Source organism: Oncorhynchus mykiss, chromosome 27 (assembly GCF_013265735.2).
Source record: "Oncorhynchus mykiss isolate Arlee chromosome 27, USDA_OmykA_1.1, whole genome shotgun sequence".
NCBI classification, from domain to species: Eukaryota; Metazoa; Chordata; class Actinopteri; order Salmoniformes; family Salmonidae; genus Oncorhynchus; species Oncorhynchus mykiss.
Window position 1 is genome coordinate 48,826,944 of NC_048591.1, and position 26,795 is coordinate 48,853,738.

At 49.5% G+C, this 26,795-nt stretch overlaps 1 protein-coding gene across 1 annotated transcript in view; it reads right to left on the bottom strand.

Moving 5' to 3' along the window:
- The window catches only part of yap1 (Yes1 associated transcriptional regulator), a 103,860-nt gene that overhangs the window by 33,787 nt on the left and 43,278 nt on the right, over positions 1-26,795 (bottom strand). The window contains exons 3-4 of the mRNA XM_036965163.1: positions 18,198-18,316; positions 13,871-14,008 (exon numbers count right to left, since the gene is read on the bottom strand). Of these exons, the coding sequence (XP_036821058.1) occupies positions 13,871-14,008; positions 18,198-18,316 (257 nt within the window). The remainder of the gene's footprint in view (positions 1-13,870; positions 14,009-18,197; positions 18,317-26,795) is intronic.

Genomic DNA, 26,795 nt, shown 5'->3' on the forward strand with positions numbered 1-26,795 from the left:
CCCAGACAGATCCCTTCTGAACCCAGCCAGGTCCCTTCTGAACCCAGACAGGTCCCTCCTGAGCCCAGAAAGGTCCCTTCTTAACCCAGCCAGGTCCCTTCTGAACCCAGACCCAGCCAGGTCCTTCTGAACCCAGACAGGTCCCTCCTGAGCCCAGACAGGTCCCTCCAGAGCCCAGACAGGTCCCTTCTGAACCCAGCCAGGTCCCTTCTGAACCCAGACCCAGCCAGGTCCCTTCTGAACCCAGACCCAGCCAGGTCCCTCCTGAACCCAGCCAGGTCCCTCCTGAACCAAGGCAGGTCCCTCCTGAACCCAGACAGGTCCCTCCTGAATCCAGACAGGTCCCTCCGGAAACCCAGCCAGGTCCTTCTGAACCCAGACAGGTCCCTCCTGAACCCAGCCAGGTCCCTTCTGAACCCAGACAGGTCCCTCTTGAACCCAGCCAGGTCCTTCTGAACCCAGGCAGGTCCCTTCTGAACCCAGACAGGTCCCTCCTGAACCCAGCCAGGTCCCTTCTGAACCCAGCCAGGTCCCTTCTGAACCCAGACAGATCCCTTCTGAACCCAGCCAGGTCCCTTCTGAACCCAGACAGGTCCCTCCTGAGCCCAGACAGGTCCCTTCTGAACCCAGCCAGGTCCCTTCTGAACCCAGACCCAGCCAGGTCCTTCTGAACCCAGACAGGTCCCTCCTGAGCCCAGACAGGTCCCTCCTGAACCCAGACAGGTCCCTTTTGAACCCAGACATGTCCCACCTAAACCTAGCCAGATCCCTTCTGAACCCAGGCAGGTCCCTCCTGAACCCTGACAGGTCCCTCCTGAATCCAGACAGGTCCCTCCTGAACCCAGCCAGGTCCTTCTGAACCCAGCCAGGTCCCTCCTGAACCCAGACAGGTTCCTTCTGAACCCAGACAGGTCCCTCCTGAACCCAGCCAGGTCCATTCTGAACCCAGACAGGTCCCTTCTGAACCCAGACAGGTCCCTCTTGAACCCAGACAGGTCCCTCCTGAACCCAGACAGGTCCATCCTGAACCCAGACAGGTCCCTTCTGAACCCAGGCAGGTCCCTTCTGAACCCAGACAGGTCCCTCCTGAACCCAGACAGGTCCCTTCTGAACCCAGCCAGGTCCCTTCTGAATCCAGCCAGGTCCCTCCTGAACCCAGCCCCAGCCAGGTCCCTCCTGAAACCAGCCAGGCCCCTCCTGAACCCAGACAGGTCCCTTCTGAATCCAGCCAGGTCCATCCTTAACCAAGACAGGTCCCTCCTGAACCCAGGCAGGTCCCTCCTGAACCCAGCCTCAGACAGGTCCCTCCTGAACCCAGACAGGTCCCTTATGAACCCAGACAGGTCCCTTCTGAACCCAGGCAGGTCCCTCCTGAACCCAGACAGGTCCCTCCTGAACCCAGACAGGTCCCTTCTGAACCCAGACAGGTCCCTCCTGAACCTAGACAGGTCCCTCCTGAACCCAGACAGGTTCCTTCTGAACCCAGACAGGTCCCTCCTGAACACAGCCAGGTCCATTCTGAACCCAGACAGGTCCCTTCTGAACCCAGACAGGTCCCTCTTGAACCCAGACAGGTCCCTCCTGAACACAGACAGGTCCCTCCTGAACCCAGACAGGTCACTCCTGAACCCAGACAGGTCCCTTCTGAAGCCAGACCGGTCCCTCCTATAGCCAGACAGGTCCCTCCTGAACCCAGACAGGTCCCTTCTGAACTCAGACAGGTCCCTTCTGAACCCAGACAGGTCCCTCCTGAACCCAGACAGGACCCTTCTGAACCCAGCCAGGTCCCTTCTGAACCCAGACCCAGCCAGGTCCTTCTGAACAAAGCCAGGTCCTTCTGAACCCAGACAGGTCACTCCTGAACCCAGACAGGTCCCTTCTGAAGCCAGACCGGTCCCTCCTATAGCCAAACAGGTCCCTCCAGAACCCAGACAGGTCCCTCATGAATCCAGACAGGTCCCTTCTGAATCCAGCCAGGTCTCTTCTGAACCCAGACAGGTCCTTTCTGAACCTAGACAGGTCCCTTCTGAACCCAGACAGGTCCCTCCTAAACCTAGACAGGTCCCTTCTAAACCCAGACAGGTCCCTCCTGAACCCAGACAGGTCCCTTCTGAACCCAGACAGGTCCCTTCTGAACCCACACATGTCCACCCTGAACCTAGCCAGATCCCTCCTGAACCCAGACAGGTTCCTTCTGAACCCAGACAGGTCCCTCCTGAATCCAGCCAGGTCCCTCCTGAACCCAGCCCCAGCCAGGTCCCTCCTGAATCCAGCGAGGTCCATCCTGAACCAAGACAGGTCCCTTCTGAACCCAGCCAGGTCCTTCTGAACCCAGCCAGGTCCCTCCTGAACCCAGACAGGTCCCTTCTGAACCCAGATAGGTCCCTCCTGAACCCAGCTAGGTACATTCTGAACCAAGACAGGTCCATTCTGAACCCAGACAGGTCCCTCTTGAACCCAGACAGGTCCCTCCAGAACCCAGACATGTCCATTCTGAACCCAGATAGGTCCCTCATGAATCCAGACAGGTCCCTTCTGAATCCAGCCAGGTCTCTTCTGAACCCAGACAGTTCCTTCTGAGCCCAGACAGGTCCCCTCTGAAACCCAGACAGGTCCCTTCTGAACCCAGACAGGTCCCTCCTGAATCCAGACAGGTCCCTCCTGAATCCAGACAGGTCCCTCCTGAACCCAGCCAGGTCCTTCTGAACGCAGCCAGGTCCCTCCTGAACCCAGACAGGTTCCTTCTGAACCCAGACAGGTCCCTCCTGAACACAGCCAGGTCCATTCTGAACCCAGACAGGTCCCTTCTGAACCCAGACAGGTCCCTTCTGAACCCAGACAGGTCCCTCTTGAACCCAGACAGGTCCCTCCTGAACCCAGACAGGTCCCTGAACCCAGACAGGTCCCTTCTGAACCCAAACAGGTCCCTTCTGAACCCAGCCAGGTCCCTTCTGAACCCAGACCCAGCCAGGTCCTTCTGAACCCAGACAGGTCCCTTCTGAACCCAGACAGGTCCCTCCTGAACCCAAACAGGTCCCTTCTGAACCCAGCCAGGTCCCTTCTGAACCCAGACCCAGCCAGGTCCTTCTGAACCCAGCCAGGTCCCTTCTGAACCCAGACCCAGCCAGGTCCCTTCTGAACCCAGACCCAGCCAGGTCCCTCCTGAACCCAGACAGGTTCCTTCTGAACCCAGACAGGTCCCTTCTGAACCCAGACAGGTCCCTTCTGAACCCAGACAGGTCCCTTCTGAACCCAGACAGGTCCCTCCTGAACCCAGACAGGTCCCTCCTGAACCCAGACAGGTCCCTTCTGAACCCAGACCCAGCCAGGTTCCTTCTGAACCCAGACAGGTCCCTTCTGAACCCAGACAGGTCCCTCCTGAACCCAGACAGGTCCCTCCTGAACCCAGACAGGTCCCTTCTGAACCCAGACAGGTCCCTTCTGAACCCAGACAGGTCCCTTCTGAACCCAGCCCCAGAGCACTCAAGCTGTTTTCTCTGCTCACCTTCTCCTCTCATTTTAAAGGGGAACACAACACAGGATTATCCCTGCCCGGCATTCTCCCAGCTTTCACACTCGTGAAATTGTAGGAAAATAGCTGCAAAAAATGTACTATTTTCCCTCAGCTCCATGGCAAAATTTAGAGATTTGCGGAATTGCAGGATATTAGCTTTGAAACTGCTACATTTTCTCTCCGCCGCCAAGATATTTTTGACTTATTCTTTGGTGTGTGTATGTTTTTTTCATGGCTCAACCCCCTACCCTGCCTGCCTCCCGGCCTGCTCTGCGATGGGGCCTCACACAGGGGGAGAAGAGAGTAGAGACAGCCCCAGCCGACTACAGCCCTCAGTTATTAAAGGAGCTCCGCTGCTTTTTTCTTGTCAGAGCTCAAATTAGCCTCCATTATCAAAGCAGCTGGCTTCTGATTGGACAGGCCTACGTAGCAGTGCAACAGTCTACAGCTCTCATATAGCCTGCAATGTAAAACCATTACAATACACAGAGACACAGGGATTACAAAAGCAATGCCACTGTTTTTAATACATACAATCAAATCAGATGCAAAACATTTGTCTTTACCAAAAGTACAGTCATTCCAAAAGCACCTTCCTGGAACTACATACAATATAAAACAATGAGATTAGTGGATGTTGAACTGACTGTCGAATCAAATAATACTGTACTATAGATATCACTACTGGAAAACAAAAAACCTGTTGCTTGCTGCACAGATTGAAACTCCCTCTCTCTCTCTCTCTCTCTCTCTCTCCCCCTCCCTCCCTCTCCCTCCCTCTCTCTCCCCCTCCCTCTCTCCCACTCTCCCCCTCCCTCTCTCCCACTCTCTCCCTCTCCCTCCTTCTCTCATTCCATCTCTGACTCTGCTGCATTCAAGACTTATAAATCTTCAAAGAGCTTAACCCATCTGAGCCGCTTCCCCTACCCAGCTGCCCCCCTCCTTCCTCCTTCTCTCCCCCACTCCCTCCCTCCCCCACTCCTACTCCCCCCACTCCTCCCTCCTTCTCTCCTAATCTCCCCCCTCCCCCACTCCTCCCTCCTCTCCCTCCCTCCCACCTCCCCCACTCCTTCCTCCTACTCTCCCCCTCCCCCACTCCTTCTCTCACCCCTCCCCCACCTTCCTCCTTCTCTCCCTCCCTCCCCCACTCCTACTCCCCCCTCCTTCTCTCCCCCGTCCCCCAGTCCCCTCTCTCTGTCTCTCTCTCTCTCTGTCTCTCTCTCTGTCTCTCTCTCTGTCTCTCTCTCTGTCTCTCTCTGTCTCTCTGTCTGTCTGTGTGTTTTTCCCTTCTTGTCCTTGATCACATATTTACATGCACAAAAATACTCTGGCAAACTGAGTGCCCTGCTGTGGTTTGGATAACTATAATGCAACAATTAAACAAGACAACAGGCTGTGTTGTGTGTGTATTGTGTGTTAGGCAGTGAGAGACAGGGAGACATATCGTATATGGGGTATTTCAAAATACTAACGGAATGACTTTCAATACTGTTTAAAAAATTAAAACAGGGTACCCTTGTCTCATGAGGGCTGAGGGGTTACGTGCTACACCACTGTTTATAACTATGAGAAATCTAAGATGTGTCAAACAAACAGCGCCCAACCCTGTGTTCCCGGGTGAGCTTCCCTAGCGAACAGGCTCAGTAATGAAGGGACGTCTCCTCGAGGTACTGAGCCAGAGCTTCCCTAGCGAACAGGCTCAGTAATGAAGGGACGTCTCCTCGAGGTACTGAGCCAGAGCTTCCCTAGCGAACAGGCTCAGTAATGAAGGGACTTCTCCTCGAGGTACTGAGCCAGAGCTTCCCTAGCGAACAGGCTCAGTAATGAAGGGACGTCTCCTCGAGGTACTGAGCCAGAGCTTCCCTAGCGAACAGGCTCAGTAATGAAGGGACGTCTCCTCGAGGTACTGAGCCAGAGCTTCCCTATCGAACAGGCTCAGTAATGAAGGGACGTCTCCTCGAGGTACTGAGCCAGAGCTTCCCTGGCGAACAGGCTCAGTAATGAAGGGACTTCTCCTCGAGGTACTGAGCCAGAGCTTCCCTAGCGAACAGGCTCAGTAATGAAGGGACGTCTCCTCGAGGTACTGAGCCAGAGCTTCCCTAGCGAACAGGCTCAGTAATGAAGGGACTTCTCCTCGAGGTACTGAGCCAGAGCTTCCCTAGCGAACAGGCTCAGTAATGAAGGGACGTCTCCTCGAGGTACTGAGCCAGAGCTTCCCTAGCGAACAGGCTCAGTAATGAAGGGACGTCTCCTCGAGGTACTGAGCCACAGCTTCCCTATCGAACAGGCTCAGTAATGAAGGGACGTCTCCTCGAGATACTGAGCCAAAGCTTCCCTATCGAACAGGCTCAGTAATGAAGGGACGTCTCCTCGAGGTACTGAGCCAGAGCTTCCCTATCGAACAGGCTCAGTAATGAAGGGACGTCTCCTCGAGGTACTGAGCCAGAGCTTCCCTATCGAACAGGCTCAGTAATGAAGGGACGTCTCCTCGAGGTACTGAGCCAGAGCTTCCCTATCGAACAGGCTCAGTAATGAAGGGACGTCTCCTCGAGGTACTGAGCCAGAGCTTCCCTGGCGAACAGGCTCAGTAATGAAGGGACGTCTCCTCGAGGTACTGAGCCAGAGCTTCCCTATCGAACAGGCTCAATAATGAAGGGACGTCTCCTCGAGGTACTGAGCCAGAGCTTCCCTAGCGAACAGGCTCAGTAATGAAGGGACGTCTCCTCGAGGTACTGAGCCAGAGCTTCCCTATCGAACAGGCTCAGTAATGAAGGGACGTCTCCTCAAGGTACTGAGCCAAAGCTTCCCTAGCGAACAGGCTCAGTAATGAAGGGACGTCTCCTCGAGGTACTGAGCCAGAGCTTCCCTAGCGAACAGGCTCAGTAATGAAGGGACTTCTCCTCGAGGTACTGAGCCAGAGCTTCCCTAGCAAACAGGCTCAGTAATGAAGGGACTTCTCCTCGAGGTACTGAGCCAGAGCTTCCCTAGCGAACAGGCTCAGTAATGAAGGGACGAGTTAATTAGTCAGTGACTTGAGCAGGACCCATCATCTCTCTGAACCCACACACACACTTCCCTATCCTTGTGGGGACCAAACAATTCATTCCAATTCAAAATCCTATGTTCCTTAATCCTAACCGTTACCCTTAACCCTGACCCCAATTGTAACCCTAACGCTAACCCTTGACCCTTAACCCTAACCCTAACCCCTAAGCCTAAAATAGCCTTTTTCCTTGTGGGTAAAATGTCCCCACTTGTCAGAATGTTGTTTTGTTATCGTTGTGAAGAGTTCTGGTCGCCACAAGGAGAGTAAAACCAAAAAGATACACACACACACACACGTCCACAAACACACACACTCACGTCCACAAACACACACACACACGTCCACATACACACACGTCCACAAACACACACACTCACGTCCACACACACACACACACACACTCACGTCCACAAACACACACACTCACATCCACAAACACACACACTCACGGGGAGGGGACCCTTCCTGGCACACTAAGGGATAAGCCCTGGCTGGAGGGAACGTAGCAGAGTGAAACTTCACACCTGTCCCAGCTGGTTCAGGAGGGACCTGTCCCATCTTGTCCTGGTTCAGGAGAGACCTGTCCCATCTTGTCCTGGTTCAGGAGGGACCTGTCCCATCTTGTCCTGGTTCAGGAGAGACCTGTCCCATCTTGTCCTGGTTCAGGAGAGACCTGTCCCATCTTGTCCTGGTTCAGGAGGGACCTGTCCCATCTTGTCCTGGTTCAGGAGGGACCTGTCCCATCTTGTCCTGGTTCAGGAGGGACCTGTCCCAGCTGGTTCAGGAGAGACCTGTCCCATCTTGTCCTGGTTCAGGAGGGACCTGTCCCATCTTGTCCTGGTTCAGGAGGGACCTGTCCCATCTTGTCCTGGTTCAGGAGGGACCTGTCCCATCTTGTCCTGGTTCAGGAGGGACCTGTCCCATCTTGTCCTGGTTCAGGAGGGACCTGTCCCATCTTGTCCTGGTTCAGGAGGGACCTGTCCCATCTTGTCCTGGTTCAGGAGGGACCTGTCCCATCTTGTCCTGGTTCAGGAGGGACCTGTCCCATCTTGTCCTGGTTCAGGAGGGACCTGTCCCATCTTGTCCTGGTTCAGGAGGGACCTGTCCCATCTTGTCCTGGTTCAGGAGGGACCTGTCCCATCTTGTCCTGGTTCAGGAGGGACCTGTCCCATCTTGTCCTGGTTCAGGAGGGACCTGTCCCATCTTGTCCTGGTTCAGGAGGGACCTGTCCCATCTTGTCCTGGTTCAGGAGGGACCTGTCCCATCTTGTCCTGGTTCAGGAGGGACCTGTCCCATCTTGTCCTGGTTCAGGAGAGACCTGTCCCAGCTGGTTCAGGAGGGACCTGTCCCATCTTGTCCTGGTTCAGGAGAGACCTGTCCCAGCTGGTTCAGGAGAGACCTGTCCCATCTTGTCCTGGTTCAGGAGGGACCTGTCCCATCTTGTCCTGGTTCAGGAGAGACCTGTCCCAGCTGGTTCAGGAGAGACCTGTCCCATCTTGTCCTGGTTCAGGAGGGACCTGTCCCATCTTGTCCTGGTTCAGGAGGGACCTGTCCCATCTTGTCCTGGTTCAGGAGGGACCTGTCCCATCTTGTCCTGGTTCAGGAGAGACCTGTCCCAGCTGGTTCAGGAGAGACCTGTCCCATCTTGTCCTGGTTCAGGAGGGACCTGTCCCATCTTGTCCTGGTTCAGGAGAGACCTGTCCCAGCTGGTTCAGGAGAGACCTGTCCCATCTTGTCCTGGTTCAGGAGGGACCTGTCCCATCTTGTCCTGGTTCAGGAGGGACCTGTCCCATCTTGTCCTGGTTCAGGAGGGACCTGTCCCAGCTGGTTCAGGAGAGACCTGTCGTAACAGTTCTATAATCTGGTCCTTTCCTGATAAAAATCACTCAATCACTCCTGTCCCGTCTTGTCCTGGTTCAGGAGAGACCTGTCCCAGCTGGTTCAGGAGAGACCTGTCCCATCTTGTCCTGGTTCAGGAGAGACTGTAGACTGTAGTCTACAGCTGACCCCTGAGCACATTAAACTGTAGTCTACAGCTGACCTCTGAGGACATTCAACTGTAGTCTACAGCTGACCTCTGAGCACATTAAACTGTAGTCTACAGCTGAACCCTGAGCACATTACACTGTAGTCTACAGCTGACCTCTGAGCACATTCAACTGTAGTCTACAGCTGACCCCTGAGCACATTACACTGTAGTCTACAGCTGACCCCTGAGCACATTAAACTGTAGTCTACAGCTGACCTCTGAGCACATTAAACTGTAGTCTACAGCTGACCTCTGAGCACATTAAACTGTAGTCTACAGCTGACCCCTGAGCACATTCAACTGTAGTCTACAGCTGACCTCTGAGCACATTAAACTGTAGTCTACAGCTGACCTCTGAGCACATTAAACTGTAGTCTACAGCTGACCTCTGAGCACATTAAACTGTAGTCTACAGCTGACCTCTGAGCACATTAAACTGTAGTCTACAGCTGACCTCTGAGCACATTAAACTGTAGTCTACAGCTGACCTCTGAGCACATTACACTGTAGTCTACAGCTGACCCCTGAGCACATTAAACTGTAGTCTACAGCTGACCTCTGAGCACATTAAACTGTAGTCTACAGCTGACCTCTGAGCACATTAAACTGTAGTCTACAGCTGACCTCTGAGCACATTACACTGTAGTCTACAGCTGACCCCTGAGCACATTAAACTGTAGTCTACAGCTGACCTCTGAGGACATTAAACTGTAGTCTACAGCTGACCTCTGAGCACATTACACTGTAGTCTACAGCTGACCTCTGAGCACATTAAACTGTAGTCTACAGCTGACCTCTGAGCACATTAAACTGTAGTCTACAGCTGACCTCTGAGCACATTACACTGTAGTCTACAGCTGACCTCTGAGCACATTAAACTGTAGTCTACAGCTGACCTCTGAGCACATTACACTGTAGTCTACAGCTGACCCCTGAGCACATTCAACTGTAGTCTACAGCTGACCTCTGAGCACATTAAACTGTAGTCTACAGCTGACCCCTGAGCACATTACACTGTAGTCTACAGCTGACCCCTGAGCACATTAAACTGTAGTCTACAGCTGACCCCTGAGCACATTAAACTGTAGTCTACAGCTGACCCCTGAGCACATTACACTGTAGTCTACAGCTGACCTCTGAGCACATTAAACTGTAGTCTACAGCTGACCTCTGAGCACATTAAACTGTAGTCTACAGCTGACCTCTGAGCACATTACACTGTAGTCTACAGCTGACCCCTGAGCACATTAAACTGTAGTCTACAGCTGACCTCTGAGGACATTAAACTGTAGTCTACAGCTGACCTCTGAGCACATTACACTGTAGTCTACAGCTGACCTCTGAGCACATTAAACTGTAGTCTACAGCTGACCTCTGAGCACATTAAACTGTAGTCTACAGCTGACCTCTGAGCACATTACACTGTAGTCTACAGCTGACCTCTGAGCACATTAAACTGTAGTCTACAGCTGACCTCTGAGCACATTACACTGTAGTCTACAGCTGACCCCTGAGCACATTCAACTGTAGTCTACAGCTGACCTCTGAGCACATTAAACTGTAGTCTACAGCTGACCCCTGAGCACATTACACTGTAGTCTACAGCTGACCCCTGAGCACATTAAACTGTAGTCTACAGCTGACCCCTGAGCACATTAAACTGTAGTCTACAGCTGACCCCTGAGCACATTACACTGTAGTCTACAGCTGACCTCTGAGCACATTACACTGTAGTCTACAGCTGACCTCTGAGCACATTACACTGTAGTCTACAGCTGACCTCTGAGCACATTAAACTGTAGTCTACAGCTGACCCCTGAGCACATTACACTGTAGTCTACAGCTGACCTCTGAGCACATTACACTGTAGTCTACAGCTGACCTCTGAGCACATTACACTGTAGTCTACAGCTGACCTCTGAGCACATTAAACTGTAGTCTACAGCTGACCTCTGAGCACATTAAACTGTAGTCTACAGCTGACCTCTGAGCACATTCAACTGTAGTCTACAGCTGACCCCTGAGCACATTAAACTGTAGTCTACAGCTGACCCCTGAGCACATTACACTGTAGTCTACAGCTGACCTCTGAGCACATTAAACTGTAGTCTACAGCTGACCTCTGAGCACATTAAACTGTAGTCTACAGCTGACCCCTGAGCACATTAAACTGTAGTCTACAGCTGACCCCTGAGCACATTAAACTGTAGTCTACAGCTGACCTCTGAGGACATTAAACTGTAGTCTACAGCTGACCTCTGAGGACATTAAACTGTAGTCTACAGCTGACCTCTGAGCACATTAAACTGTAGTCTACAGCTGACCTCTGAGCACATTACACTGTAGTCTACAGCTGACCTCTGAGCACATTAAACTGTAGTCTACAGCTGACCTCTGAGCACATTACACTGTAGTCTACAGCTGACCCCTGAGCACATTAAACTGTAGTCTACAGCTGACCTCTGAGCACATTACACTGTAGTCTACAGCTGACCCCTGAGCACATTACACTGTAGTCTACAGCTGACCCCTGAGCACATTAAACTGTAGTCTACAGCTGACCCCTGAGCACATTAAACTGTAGTCTACAGCTGACCCCTGAGCACATTCAACTGTAGTCAACAGCTGACCCCTGAGCACATATGAACTTTGACAACATGAATGTAAGTGTCAGTACTGCATAAGTAAATCTGTTAATTTCACTCTTCACCTCAGATGACACGGGTTTAGTTAAAAACTGCTTGATGTTAAAGTTGTTAAAGTCAAAGTTGTTAAAGTTGTTAGGAGTAGAGCAGCTATGCCACAGCAGGCCTCGTGTCCCTTGACCCTCATGTACTTGGTTCCCTCATTGTCAAAGACAACTCCATCAAATGAAGCTATGCTAACGGCTCCTTGGCTGCGACAAGTTGTCGCATCATCCTCTATTGAAGGGTTAATCATTTAGCCCACTGACGTATGTTGGTGTCTGAGGTAGCCTAGTGACTGCCTACAACTGGAGCGAGGCACAAGAATGAGCCAACAGATGGGGGAAGGGGGGGGATGACCGTTAATTTTATTTATTTTTTAAACCCTACACAACTGTTTTCTTAATTAAATGCTCTACATGACATATTTCAACCCCAAAACAACTATGTTGATAACTATTCCTGTACTGCCTTCCTGTGGACTGTTGATCCTGTCATATCCTGTCCCAAACTTGACTCGAGAACTATAACTCCCATTCCTACCAGAATCCCACGCGACCCACGCGACCCGAAGGAGTTCTCTTCCTGTGTCGACCTCTACTGAGCAGCAACCCACGTTCCTGTGACTGTCGCCATATAGCTAAATCCCATGGCTGGAGAGAACGCCCCACACCACAGTCACCTGTGGCTGTCATCAGCTCACCAGGCCACCAGAGGCTGCAGCACTTCCAACCACACACATTAACTCAGCCCCAAGGATTAGCTAAGGGCTAACTCAGCTCTTGCTCAAACACTGAACTACTAAAACGTAGCCGCTGTCTGAGTTCTGGACTATACGGAGAGCTGTGTGTGCTGTCCAAACTCCTCCCAACGACTTTCAATACAGTGAATCAATTGGAAAATGACTGGAAGATGGCTTAAGGGGCCCTGTAAAAACGTGTTGTTGTTGCTGCTCCTCCTCCTCTCCCAGACTCCGTGAAGCCGTGCAGTAGCAGTGGGCCAAGAGGGGATGTTGACATGTGGTTAGAAAGATGATGTCATAGTCTGACTAGTCACTGCAGGCAGAACAATATGGTCTCACAGGGAAATGAACTGTGACTGCCTATTGAATTAAAGTGAGTTTAATCATGGTGGTGTCCAGCGTGAATACTAAAGGACTACTAAAGGAATACTAAAGGACTACTAAAGGAATACTATGTAACAAAAGGTTAATACTAAAGTAATACTACAGGAGTACTAAATGAATACTAAAGGAGTACTAAAGGACTACAAAAGGAATACTAAAGGAATACTAAAGGACTACTAAAGGACTACTAAAGGAATACTATGTAAAAAAAAAAGGTTAATACTAAAGTAATACTAAAGTAGTACTAAAGGAATACTAAAGGAGTACTAAAGGAGTACTAAAGGAATACTAAAGGAGTACTATACTAAAGGACTACTAAAGGAATACTAAAGGACTACTAAAGGAATACTAAAGAACTACTAAAGGAATACTAAAGGAGTACTAAAGTAATACTAAAGGAATACTAAAGGACTACTAAAGGAATACTATGTAACAAAAGGTTAATACTAAAGTAATACTAAAGGAGTACTAAAGGAATACTAAAGGAGTACTAAAGGAGTACTAAAGGAATACTAAAGGAATACTAAAGGACTACTAAAGGAATATTAAAGGAATACTAAATGAGTACTAAAGGAATACTAAAGGAATACTAAAGGAGTACTAAAGGAGTACTAAAGGACTACTAAAGGAATACTAAAGGAGTACTAAAGTAATACTAAAGGAGTACAAAAGGACTACTAAAGGAATACTATGTAACAAAAGGTTAATACTAAAGTAATACTAAAGGACTACTAAAGGAGTACAAAAGGAGTACTAAAGGACTACTAAAGGAGTACAAAAGGAGTACTAAAGGAGTACAAAAGGAGTACTAAACGAGTACTAAAGGACTTCTAAAGGAGTACTAAAGGAGTACTAAACGAGTACTAAAGGACTACTAAACGAGTACTAAAGGACTACTAAAGGACTACTAAAGGACTACTAAAGGACTACTAAAGGAGTACTAATGGACTACTAAAGGAGTAATAAAGGAGTACTAAAGTAATACTAAAGGAATAAATACTAAAGGAGTACTAAAGGACTACTAAAGGACTACTAAAGGACTACTAAAAGAGTACTAAAGGAGTACTAAAGGAGTACTAAAGGAATACTAAAGGAGTACTACAGGAGTACTAAAGGAATACTAAAGGAGTACTAAAGTAATACTAAAGGAATACTAAAGGACTACTAGAGGAGTACTAAAGTAATACTAGAGGAGTACTAAAGTAATACTAACGGAGTACTAAAAGAATACTAAAGGAGTACTAAAGGAATACTAAAGGAGTACTAAAGGAGTACTAAAGGAATACTAAAGGAGTACTAAAGTAATACTAAAGGAATACTAAAGGACTACTAAAGGAGTACTATGTAACAAAAGGTTAATACTAAAGTAATAGCAGTGTTACTTGACAAGCATACGACCAGTGTGTAAAGTGTTACCTAACAGGCTGAGAGGTGACCATTACAGAATTGAGAGGTGTGAGTGTTTTCTCACCGTAGCGTGGGTCAAGTCGCGGGTCGAGGCGCGGGTCGAGGCGCGGGTCGAGCCAAGAGGTGGTTTTGTTCTTGTGGTTGATGTAGTAGACCTCTCCCTCTGAGGTTACGGCCTGTTCCCAGCAGTCAGGGAGAGGACCTTAGAGAGGACAGGGAGGTTAGGCTGGAGCTGGACAGGCAGGGAGAGGACCTTAGAGAGGACAGGGAGGTTAGGCTGGACAGGCAGGGAGAGGACCTTAGAGAGGACAGGGAGGTTAGGCTGGAGCTGGACAGGCAGGGAGAGGACCTTAGAGAGGACAGGGAGGTTAGGCTGGAGCTGGACAGGCAGGGAGAGGACCTTAGAGAGGACAGGGAGGTTAGGCTGGACAGGCAGGGTGTGTGTGGAAGGAGGGGGAAAGTGACTTTACTAAGTTCCCAGGCATACAGTGTGTGGATGCAGGGTTGCATCACAGGATGATACTGACCAAATCAAAAACAGCTAGTTACAGGAAAACACACCAATAAAGACAGAAACAGAAAGTCATTTGGATGGGTATGTTAAACATCGGTTTCAAACGATATTTAAATTACCATAGAATATAGTATATGAACAAAGCCACCACTGTTGAGATGTTAAAATAGTAGAAGCTCTGTAAGTACTGTCATACTGATGTAGGTGAATAAAAGGTCAAAATAACAAACAGAAAAACCTAGAACCTATTCAGAAGTACTAACCATAGCCGTGGTTGGTAGCGGTTGCCACTGACGACAGATAAACGTGTCAATCACCAAGGCACAAACATGTTAAAAACTATTCTTGTTCCAACTCTCTAACCCCACCTGGGAAGAAGCTCACCAGAACACTGAAGCAGCTCACTAACATGAGTTTACAGTTTTATTAGTTGTATGTACAGGATACATATGGTATACAGCCTCCAACTAGAGGCAAAAGAAACACACAACTGTTTAGGAGAGGTGCTGGCTAACGGAGTAGAACTCCTGTTTAGGAGAGGTGCTGGCTAGCAGAGTAGAACACCTGTTTAGGAGAGGTGAGAGTCTACAATGACAGTATAATGAGAGTGGGACAATTATTGCCCGCCATCCTGAGTTGATTAAACAATACGACCTAATATGGTGAACATTATTCTGGATCATTGGACAGCAGGTAGCCCAGTGGTTAGAGTAGGTAGCCTAGTGGTTAGAGCAGGTAGCCTAGTGGTTAGAGCAGGTAGCCTAGTGGTTAGAGCAGGTAGCCTAGTGGTTAGAGCCTAGTGGTTAGAGCAGGTAGCCTAGTGGTTAGAGCAGGTAGCCTAGTGGTTAGAGCAGGTAGCCTCGTGGTTAGAGCAGGTAGCCTAGTGGTTAGAGGCAGGCAGCCTAGTGGTTAGAGCAGGTAGCCTATTGGTTAGAACAGGTAGCCTAGTGGTTAGAGCAGGTAGCCTAGTGGTTAGAGCAGGTAGCCCAGTGGTTAGAGCCTAGTGGTTAGAGGCAGATAGCCTAGTGGTTAGAGGCAGGTAGCCCAGTGGTTAGAGCAGGTAGCCTAGTGGTTAGAGCAGGTAGCCTAGTGGTTAGAGCAGGTAGCCTAGTGGTTAGAGCAGGTAGCCCAGTGGTTAGAGCAGGTAGCCCAGTGGTTAGAGCAGGTAGCCCAGTGGTTAGAGGCAGATAGCCTAGTGGTTAGAGGCAGGTAGCCCAGTGGTTAGAGCAGGTAGCCTAGTGGTTAGAGGCAGGTAGCCCAGTGGTTAGAGCAGGTAGCCTAGTGGTTAGAGGCAGGTAGCCCAGTGGTTAGAGCAGGTAGCCTAGTGGTTAGAGCAGGTAGCCTAGTGGTTAGAGCAGGTAGCCTAGTGGTTAGAGCAGGTAGCCTAGTGGTTAGAGTGTTGTTGGACTAGTAACAGAAAGGTTGCAAGATCGAATCCCCGAGATGACAAGGTAAAAAACCTGCCGTTCTGCCCCTGAACAAGGCAGTTAAGCCACTGTTCCCCGGTAGTGTAAGACTCCACAGCCATAGTTATTTAACAAAGTAGCACCTTGTAGCATCTTCAGGCCTAATGTACCGTCAACACCCCACCCACCCCCCTCCAGAGATAATAACTTACCCTTCAGGGCTAATGTACTATCAACACCCCACCCACCCCCCTCCAGAGATCTAACCCTTCAGGGCTAATGTACCATCAACACCCCACCCACCCCCCTCCAGAGATCTTACCCTTCAGGTGGTCTGAGATCTAATCCATTAAAAAAAGCTTGTTTTGCCTTTAGTTTAACTCTGTGGTCTATGATGCACTGGTATAGGGCTGCCCGTGTGAGTCTGTGTCCGATTGTGAGTCTGCGTCCGACTGTGAGTCTGCGTCCGACTGTGTGAGTCTGCGTCCGACTGTGTGAGTCTGCGTCCGACTGTGTGAGTCTGCGTCCGACTGTGTGAGTCTGCGTCCGACTGTGTGAGTCTGCGTCCGACTGTGTGAGTCTGCGTCCGACTGTGTGAGTCTGCGTCCGACTGCGTGAGTCTGCGTCCGACTGGGTGAGTCTGCGTCCGACTGTGCGAGTCTGCGTCCGACTGTGCGAGTCTGCGTCCGACTGTGCGAGTCTGCGTCCGACTGTGCGAGTCTGCGTCCGACTGTGCGAGTCTGCGTCCGACTGTGCGAGTCTGCGTCCGACTGTGCGAGTCTGCGTCCGACTGTGCGAGTCTGCGTCCGACTGTGCGAGTCTGCGTCCGACTGTGCGAGTCTGCGTCCGACTGTGCGAGTCTGCGTCCGACTGTGCGAGTCTGCGTCCGACTGTGCGAGTCTGCGTCCGACTGTGCGAGTCTGCGTCCGACTGTGCGAGTCTGCGTCCGACTGTGCGGGTCTGCGTCCGACTGTGCGGGTCTGCGTCCGACTGTGCGGGTCTGCGTCCGACTGGGTGGGTCTGCGTCCGACTGGGTGAGTCTGCGTCCGACTGGGTGAGTCTGCGTCCGAAAGGGTGAGTCTGCGTCCGACTGGGTGAGTCTGCGTCCGACTGGGTGAGTCTGCGTCCGACTGGGTGAGTCTGCGTCCGACTGTGTGAGTCTGCGTCCGACTGTGTGAGTCTGCGTCCGACTGTGTGAGTCTGCGTCCGACTGTGTGAGTCTGCGTCCGACTGTGTGAGTCTGCGTCCGACTGGGTGAGTCTGCGTCCGACTGGGCGAGTCTGCGTCCGACTGGGCGAGTCTCTGTCCGACTGTGCGGGTCTGCGTCCGACTGTGCGGGTCTGCGTCCGACTGTGCGGGTCTGCGTTCGACTGTGCGGTTCTGCGTCCGACTGTGCGGGTCTGCGTCCGACTGTGCGGGTCTGCGTCCGACTGTGCGGGTCTGCGTCCGACTGTGCGGGTCTGCGTCCGACTGTGCGGGTCTGCGTCCGACTGTGCGGGTCTGCGTCCGACTGTGCGGGTCTGCGTCCGACTGTGCGGGTCTGCGTCCGACTGTGCGAGTCTGCGTCCGACTGTGAGTCTGCGTCCGACTGTGAGTCTGCGTCCGACTGTGTGAGTCTGCGTCCGACTGTGTGAGTCTGCGTCCGACTGTGTGTCTGCGTCCGACTGTGTGTCTGCGTCCGACTGTGTGAGTCTGCGTCCGACTCTGAGTCTCTGTCCGACTCTGTGAGTCTCTGTCCCGACTGTGTGAGTCTCTGTCCTGACTGTGTGAGTCTCTGTCCCGACTGTGTGAGTCTGTCTCCGACTGTGTGAGTCTGCGTCCGACTGGGTGAGTCTGCGTCCGACTGGGTGAGTCTGCGTCCGACTGGGTGAGTCTGCGTCCGAAAGGGTGAGTCTGCGTCCGACTGGGTGAGTCTGCGTCCGACTGGGTGAGTCTGCGTCCGACTGGGTGAGTCTGCGTCCGAAAGGGTGAGTCTGCGTCCGACTGGGTGAGTCTGCGTCCGACTGTGTGAGTCTGCGTCCGAAAGGGTGAGTCTGCGTCCGACTGGGTGAGTCTGCGTCCGACTGGGTGAGTCTGCGTCCGACTGGGTGAGTCTGCGTCCGACTGGGTGAGTCTGCGTCCGACTGGGTGAGTCTGCGTCCGACTGTGTGAGTCTGCGTCCGACTGTGTGAGTCTGCGTCCGACTGGGTGAGTCTGCGTCCGACTGTGAGTCTGCGTCCGACTGTGTGAGTCTGCGTCCGACTGTGTGAGTCTGCGTCCGACTGTGTGAGTCTGCGTCCGACTGTGTGAGTCTCCGTCCGACTGTGTGAGTCTCCGTCCGACTGTGTGAGTCTGCGTCCGACTGTGAGTCTCTGTTCGACTGTGAGTCTCTGTCCGACTGTGAGTCTCTGTCCGAATGTGAGTCTGTGTCCGACTGTGAGTCTGTGTCCGACTGTGAGTCTGTGTCCGAGTGTGCGTGAGCGTGTACTGACCACTAGCAGGGCTCATGATGTTCTGTTGCTGGACTGGTACAGGGCTGGTGGGAGGGGCCTGGTTCATCTGTAGGAGGGCCTTACGAGGGTCCAGCCAGGTGGTCGACTGGTCCAGATGGCTGCACAGAGAGAGAAGAGAAGAGTTGAACGAAATGAGCATGTTTGATGATGAACTTCCCTTGCCTTCGCAGAATTCTAATGTCCGTTTCATGGAATTACTGTGAGGCATCACTTATGATGAATCACTTATGAGGAATCACTTACAGTTCCAACAAATGTCTGGAAAGGTTCCAGTTTAAGCAGGGTTGGACCAGATAATGGAAGCCTATGAAGCTGTAGCAGACGCCCTCAAACCATGAACAGCTCTGTAGCCTAAATGATGGTCTATATCAGTGGATGACCCATCCCATGCGGTGTTTATAGATACCTAGAGGTTACGACCCATTCCATGTGGTGTTTATAGATACCTAGAGGTTACGACCCATCCCATGTGGTGTTTATAGATACCTAGAGGTTACGACCCATCCCACGTGGTGTTTATAGATACCTAGAGGTTACAACCCATCCCATGTGGTGTTTATAGATACCTAGAGGTTACGACCCATCCCACATGGTGTTTATAGATACCTAGAGGTTACGACCCATCCCATGTGGTGTTTATAGATACCTAGAGGTTACGACCCATCCCACGTGGTGTTTATAGATAACTAGAGGTTACGACCCATTCCACGTGGTGTTTATAGACACCTAGAGGTTATGACCCATCCCATGTGGTGTTTATAGATACCTAGAGGTTACGACCCATCCCACGTGGTGTTTATAGACACCTAGAGTTTATGACCCATCCCATGTGGTATTTATAGATACCTAGAGGTTACGACCCATCCCACGTGTTGTTTATAGATATCTAGAGGTTACGACCCATTCCATGTGGTATTTATAGATAGCTAGAGTTACGACCCATCCCACGTGGTGTTTATAGATACCTAGAGGTTACGCCCCATCCCATGTGGTGTTTATAGATACCTAGAGATTACGACCCATCCCACGTGGTGTTTATAGATACCTAGAGATTACGACCCATTCCATGTGGTGTTTATAGATACCTAGAGGTTACGACCCATCCCACGTGGTGTTTATAGATACCTAGAGGTTACGACCCATCCCATGTGGTGTTTATAGACACCTAGAGGTTACGACCCATCCCATGTGGTGTTTATAGATATCTAGAGGTTACGACCCATCCCACGTGGTGTTTATAGATAGCTAGAGGTTACGACCCATTCCATGTGGTGTTTATAGATAGCTAGAGGTTACGACCCATCCCAGGTGGTGTTTATAGATACCTAGAGGTTACGACCCATCCCATGTGGTGTTTATAGATACCTAGAGGTTACGACCCATCCCATGTGGTGTTTATAGATACCTACAGGTTACGACCCATCCCACGTGGTGTTTATAGATACCTAGAGGTTACGACCCATCCCATGTGGTGTTTATAGATACCTAGAGGTTACGACCCATCCCATGTGGTGTTTATAGATAGCTAGAGGTTACGACCCATCCCATGTGGTGTTTATAGATACCTAGAGGTTACGACCCATCCCACGTGGTGTTTATAGATAACTAGAGGTTACGACCCATTCCACGTGGTGTTTATAGACACCTAGAGGTTATGACCCATCCCATGTGGTGTTTATAGATACCTAGAGGTTACGACCCATCCCACGTGGTGTTTATAGACACCTAGAGTTTATGACCCATCCCATGTGGTGTTTATAGATACCTAGAGGTTACGACCCATCCCACGTGTTGTTTATAGATATCTAGAGGTTACGACCCATTCCATGTGGTATTTATAGATAGCTAGAGCTACGACCCATCCCACGTGGTGTTTATAGATACCTAGAGGTTACGCCCCATCCCATGTGGTGTTTATAGATACCTAGAGATTACGACCCATCCCACATGGTGTTTATAGATACCTAGAGATTACGACCCATTCCATGTGGTGTTTATAGATACCTAGAGGTTACGACCCATCCCACGTGGTGTTTATAGATACCTAGAGGTTACGACCCATCCCATGTGGTGTTTATAGACACCTAGAGGTTACGACCCATCCCATGTGGTGTTTATAGATATCTAGAGGTTACGACCCATCCCACGTGGTGTTTATAGATAGCTAGAGGTTACGACCCATTCCATGTGGTGTTTATAGATAGCTAGAGGTTACGACCCATCCCATGTGGTGTTTATAGATACCTAGAGGTTACGACCCATCCCATGTGGTGTTTATAGATACCTAGAGGTTACGACCCATCCCATGTGGTGTTTATAGATACCTACAGGTTACGACCCATCCCACGTGGTGTTTATAGATACCTAGAGGTTACGACCCATCCCATGTGGTTTTTATAGATACCTAGAGGTTACGACCCATCCCATGTGGTGTTTATAGATAGCTAGAGGTTACGACCCATCCCATGTGGTGTTTATAGATACCAGAGGTTACGACCCATCCCATGTGGTGTTTATAGATACCTAGAGGTTACGACCCATCCCACGTGGTGTTTATAGATAGCTAGAGGTTACGACCCATCCCACATAGTGTTTATAGATAGCTAGAGGTTACGACCCATCCCAGTGGTGTTTATAGATACCTAGAGGTTACGACCCATCCCACGTGGTGTTTATAGATAGCTAGAGGTTACGACCCATCCCATGTGGTGTTAATAGATACCTAGAGGTTACGACCCATTCCACGTGGTGTTTATAGATACCTAGAGGTTACGACCCATCCCATGTGGTGTTTATAGATACCTAGAGGTTACGACCCATCCCACGTGGTGTTTATAGATACCTAGAGGTTACAACCCATCCCATGTGGTGTTTATAGATACCTAGAGGTTACGACCCATCCCACGTGGTGTTTATAGATACCTAGAGGTTACGACCCATCCCATGTGGTGTTTATAGATACCTAGAGGTTACGACCCATCCCACGTGGTGTTTATAGATAACTAGAGGTTACGACCCATTCCACGTGGTGTTTATAGACACCTAGAGGTTATGACCCATCCCATGTGGTGTTTATAGATACCTAGAGGTTACGACCCATCCCACGTGGTGTTTATAGACACCTAGAGTTTATGACCCATCCCATGTGGTGTTTATAGATACCTAGAGGTTACGACCCATCCCACGTGTTGTTTATAGATATCTAGAGGTTACGACCCATTCCATGTGGTATTTATAGATAGCTAGAGCTACGACCCATCCCACGTGGTGTTTATAGATACGTAGAGGTTACGACCCATCCCATGTGGTGTTTATAGATACCTAGAGATTACGACCCATCCCACGTGGTGTTTATAGATACCTAGAGATTACGACCCATTCCATGTGGTGTTTATAGATACCTAGAGGTTACGACCCATCCCACGTGGTGTTTATAGATACCTAGAGGTTACGACCCATCCCATGTGGTGTTTATAGACACCTAGAGGTTACGACCCATCCCATGTGGTGTTTATAGATATCTAGAGGTTACGACCCATCCCACGTGGTGTTTATAGATAGCTAGAGGTTACGACCCATTCCATGTGGTGTTTATAGATAGCTAGAGGTTACGACCCATCCCATGTGGTGTTTATAGATACCTAGAGGTTACGACCCATCCCATGTGGTGTTTATAGATACCTAGAGGTTACGACCCATCCCATGTGGTGTTTATAGATACCTAGAGGTTACGACCCATCCCACGTGGTGTTTATAGATACCTAGAGGTTACGACCCATCCCATATGGTTTTTATAGATACCTAGAGGTTACGACCCATCCCATGTGGTGTTTATAGATAGCTAGAGGTTACGACCCATCCCACGTGGTGTTTATAGATAGCTAGAGGTTACGACCCATCCCACATAGTGTTTATAGATAGCTAGAGGTTACGACCCATCCCACGTGGTGTTTATAGATACCTAGAGGTTACGACCCATCCCATGTGGTTTTTATAGATACCTAGAGGTTACGACCCATCCCATGTGGTGTTTATAGATACCTAGAGGTTACGACCCATCCCACGTGGTGTTTATAGATAGCTAGAGGTTACGACCCATCCCACATAGTGTTTATAGATAGCTAGAGGTTACGACCCATCCCAGTGGTGTTTATAGATACCTAGAGGTTACGACCCATCCCACGTGGTGTTTATAGATAGCTAGAGGTTACGACCCATCCCATGTGGTGTTAATAGATACCTAGAGGTTACGACCCATCCCACGTGGTGTTTATAGATACCTAGAGGTTACGACCCATCCCATGTGGTGTTTATAGATACCTAGAGGTTACGACCCATCCCATGTGGTGTTTATAGATAGCTAGAGGTTACGACCCATCCCACGTGGTGTTTATAGATACCTAGAGGTTACGACCCGTCCCATGTGGAGTTTATAGATACCTAGAGGTTACGACCCATTCCATGTGGTGTTTATAGATACCTAGAGGTTACGACCCATCCCACGTGGTGTTTATAGATACCTAGAGGTTACGACCCATCCCACATGTTTTTTATAGAAACCTAGAGGTTACGACCCATCCCATGTGGTGTTTATAGATACCTAGAGGTTACGACCCATTCCATGTGGTGTTTATAGATACCTAGAGGTTACGACCCATTCCATGTGGTGTTTATAGATACCTAGAGGTTACGACCCATTCCATGTGGTGTTTATAGATACCTAGAGGTTAGGACCCATCCCATGTGGTGTTTATAGACACCTAGAGGTTACGACCCATCCCACGTGGTGTTTATAGACACCTAGAGGTTACGACCCATCCCACGTGGTGTTTATAGATACCTAGAGGTTACGACCCATCCCACGTGGTGTTTATAGATACCTAGAGGTTACGACCCATCCCATGTGGTGTTTATAGATAGCTAGAGGTTACGACCCATCCCACGTGGTGTTTATAGATACCTAGAGGTTACGACCATCCCACGTGGTATTTATAGATACCTAGAGGTTACGACCCATCCCACATGGTGTTTATAGACACCTAGAGGTTACGACCCATCCCATGTGGTGTTTATAGATAGCTAGAGGTTACGACCCATCCCATGTGGTGTTTATAGATAGCTAGAGGTTACGACCCATCCCATGTGGTGTTTATAGACAGCTAGAGGTTACGACCCATCCCATGTGGTGTTTATAGATAGCTAGAGGTTACGACCCATCCCATGTGGTGTTTATAGATACCTAGAGGTTACGACCCATCCGACGTGGTGTTTATAGATAGCTAGAGGTTACGACCCATCCCATGTGGTGTTTATAGATACCTAGAGGTTACGACCCATCCCACGTGGTGTTTATAGATACCTAGAGGTTACGACCCATCCCACGTGGTGTTTATAGATACCTAGAGGTTACGACCCATCCCATGTGGTGTTTATAGATACCTAGAGGTTACGACCCATCCCACGTGGTTTTTATAGAAACCTAGAGGTTACGACCCATCCCATGTGGTGTTTATAGATACCTAGAGGTTACGACCCATTCCATGTGGTGTTTATAGATACCTAGAGGTTACGACCCATTCCATGTGGTGTTTATAGATACCTAGAGGTTACGACCCATTCCATGTGGTGTTTATAGATACCTAGAGGTTACGACCCATCCCACGTGGTGTTTATAGACACCTAGAGGTTACGACCCATCCCACGTGGTGTTTATAGATACCTAGAGGTTACGACCCATCCCACGTGGTGTTTATAGATACCTAGAGGTTACGACCCATCCCATGTGGTGTTTATAGATAGCTAGAGGTTACGACCCATCCCATGTGGTGTTTATAGATAGCTAGAGGTTACGACCAATCCCATGTGGTCTTTACAGATACCTAGAGGTTATGACCCATCCCATGTGGTGTTTATAGATACCTAGAGGTTACGACCCATCCCACATGGTGTTTATAGACACCTAGAGGTTACGACCCATGCCACGTGGTGTTTATAGATACCTAGAGGTTACGACCCATGCCACGTGGTGTTTATAGATACCTAGAGGTTACGACCCATCCCATGTGGTGTTTATAGATAGCTAGAGGTTACGACCCATCCCATGTGGTGTTTATAGATACCTAGAGGGTATGACCCATCCCATGTGGTGTTTATAGATACCTAGAGGTTACGACCCATTCCATGTGGTGTTTATAGATAGCTAGAGGTTACGACCCATCCCACATGGTGTTTATAGACAGCTAGAGGTTACGACCCATCCCATGTGGTGTTTATAGATAGCTAGAGGTTAAGACCCATCCCATGTGGTGTTTATAGATAGCTAGAGGTTACGACCCATCCCATGTGGTGTTTATAGACAGCTAGAGGTTACGACCCATCCCATGTGGTGTTTATAGATAGCTAGAGGTTACGACCCATCCCATGTGGTGTTTATAGATACATAGAGGTTACGACCCATCCCATGTGGTGTTTATAGATACCTAGAGGTTACGACCCATCCCACATGGTGTTTATAGACACCTAGAGGTTACGACCCATGCCACGTGGTGTTTATAGATACCTAGAGGTTACGACCCATTCCATGTGGTGTTTATAGATACCTAGAGGTTACGACCCATTCCATGTGGTGTTTATAGATACCTAGAGGTTACGACCCATTCCATGTGGTGTTTATAGATACCTAGAGGTTACGACCCATCCCATGTGGTGTTTATAGATACCTAGAGGTTACGACCCATCCCACGTGGTGTTTATAGATACCTAGAGGTTACGACCCATTCCATGTGGTGTTTATAGATACCTAGAGGTTACGACCCATCCCATGTGGTGTTTATAGATACCTAGAGGTTACGACCCATCCCACGTGGTGTTTATAGATACCTAGAGGTTACGACCCATCCCACGTGGTGTTTATAGACAGCTAGAGGTTACGACCCATCCCATGTGGTGTTTATAGATACCTAGAGGTTACGACCCATCCCATGTGGTGTTTATAGATAGCTAGAGGTTACGACCCATCCCATGTGGTGTTTATAGATACCTAGAGGTTATGACCCATCCCATGTGGTGTTTATAGATACCTAGAGGTTACGACCCATTCCATGTGGTGTTTATAGATAGCTAGAGGTTACGACCCATCCCACATAGTGTTTATAGACAGCTAGAGGTTACGACCCATTCCACGTGGTGTTTATAGATACCTAGAGGTTACGACCAATTCCATGTGGTGTTTATAGATACCTAGAGGTTACGACCCATTCCATGTGGTGTTTATAGATACCTAGAGGTTACGACCCATTCCATGTGGTGTTTATAGAATCTTAGAGGTTACGACCCATCCCATGTGGCGTTTATAGATAGCTAGAGGTTACGACCCATCCCATGTGGTGTTTATAGATAGCTAGAGGTTACGACCCATCCCACGTGGTGTTTATAGATACCTAGAGGTTACGACCCATTCCATGTGGTGTTTATAGATACCTAGAGGTTACGACCCATCCCATGTGGTGTTTATAGATATCTAGAGGTTACGACCCATCCCATGTGGTGTTTATAGATACCTAGAGGTTAAGACGCATCCCATGTGGTGTTTATAGATACCTAGAGGTTACGACCCATCCCATGTGGTGTTTATAGATAGCTAGAGGTTACGACCCATCCCACGTGGTGTTTATAGATACCTAGAGATTACGACCCATTCCATTTGGTGTTTATAGATACCTAGAGTTTACAACCCATCCCACGTGGTGTTTATAGATAGCTAGAGGTTACGACCCATCCCACGTGGTGTTTATAGATAGCTAGAGGTTACAACCCATTCCATGTGGTGTTTATAGATACCTAGAGGTTACGACCCATCCCATGTGGTGTTTATAGATACCTAGAGGTTACGACCCATCCCATGTGGTGTTTATAGATACCTAGAGGTTACGACCCATCCCATGTGGTGTTTATAGATACCTAGAGGTTACGACCCATCTCATGTGGTGTTTATAGATATCTAGAGGTTATGACCCATCCCACGTGGTGTTTATAGATAGCTAGAGGTTACGACCCATTCCATGTGGTGTTTATAGATACCTAGAGGTTACGACCCACACCATGTGGTGTTTATAGATAGCTAGAGGTTACGACCCATCCCACGTGGTGTTTATAGATACCTAGAGGTTACGACCCATCCCATGTGGTGTTTATAGATAGCTAGAGGTTACGACCCATCCCACGTGGTGTTTCTAGATTGCTAGAGGTTATGACCCATTCCATGTGGTGTTTATAGATACCTAGAGGTTACGACCCATCCCACGTGGTGTTTATAGATAGCTAGAGGTTACGACCCATTCCATGTGGTGTTTATAGACAGCTAGAGGTTACGACCCATCCCATGTGGTGTTTATAGATAGCTAGAGGTTACGACCCATCCCACGTGGTGTTTATAGATAGCTAGAGGTTACGACCCATCCCATGTGGTGTTTATAGATACCTAGAGGTTACGACCCATCCCATGTGGTGTTTATAGATACCTAGAGGTTACGACCCATCCCATGTGGTGTTTATAGATACCTAGAGGTTACGACCCAT